The following is an 866-nucleotide window of genomic DNA, read 5'->3' on the forward strand; positions in this document are numbered from 1 at the left end:
TTGTTGCTATGAATATGTATACCAACGAGATGATCAACTTCCATAGGTTGGGCGGGATTATGTGCTGTGATTCACAGTTCTTATCAACTGTGCTCTCAGATATGGTCACTTTTGGCGAATGATGGCTACTGGCGGAATGTCCGGTGTAGATCCCGAAGAGGGACGCGGTAGAGTTCACAGAGAGTTCAGAAACCCATTCGATAAGGTGAGATCAATAAGCGTGTTGTGATCACGACGCTGTGCTCGATTCATTGCCAAGTTTTTTGTAATCAGGGAATCAAGACCAACTGCTTAGACTTCTGGACCGGTCGCCGCGCGAATAGGCGTCGTGTTGTTGCCATGAGCGATAGTGAGAAGGAGAATCTGACCGAGCGCTGTGCCGCTGGGGAACGGGAGATGGATGAATTCAATGGCGACCGCCATCACCATTAATCGAGTGACAATATCAATGAGATACCGCGGCACGATGCCTGCCCTCAGGGATGCTACTTCACTTATCTAATCACTGCTACTTTGTATAAGTTTCGCGCTGTAAACTTCCAATACGGCACCAGCAATTCGCATTGAGTTCGACAAGTTGGCTATTCGATCAGTAATTTCTCTGTGCAAAGTAACGTCAATGAACGGATTGTTGGGAGAACGGAATCCTCGCGTTCATTCGACCTCGCATCACATGGAGACGTTTCAGCGGGCTATACTCCTTCAAATCTATGGGGATAAAAATAATATATAAATTTACTCAATAGATCGCCTCGTGCAGAACAATTACAGTGTTGAGCGTCAGAGTCGGAGTCCACACCAAGTAGGCGAGAAAATATCGAGGAGGGATAGTGTGAAAACCACAATACCTCGGCCGATATTCCGAT

The 866-nt window shown here is 46.8% G+C and overlaps 1 protein-coding gene across 1 annotated transcript; it reads left to right on the forward strand.

Moving 5' to 3' along the window:
• Positions 1-121: 121 nt before the first annotated feature.
• On the forward strand, positions 122-432 carry Pmar_PMAR021262 (hypothetical protein; the record flags this gene model as incomplete). The annotated part of the gene is made up of 2 exons (XM_002779542.1): positions 122-205; positions 274-432. The coding sequence occupies 2 exons, from the start codon at positions 122-124 to the stop codon at positions 430-432; spliced, it is 243 nt and encodes an 80-aa protein (XP_002779588.1).
• Between the last annotated feature and the right edge of the window lie 434 nt (positions 433-866).

The sequence above is a fragment of the Perkinsus marinus genome (genome assembly GCF_000006405.1).
Source record: "Perkinsus marinus ATCC 50983 genomic scaffold scf_1104296946754, whole genome shotgun sequence".
In the NCBI taxonomy this organism is placed as follows: Eukaryota; Perkinsozoa; order Perkinsida; family Perkinsidae; genus Perkinsus; species Perkinsus marinus.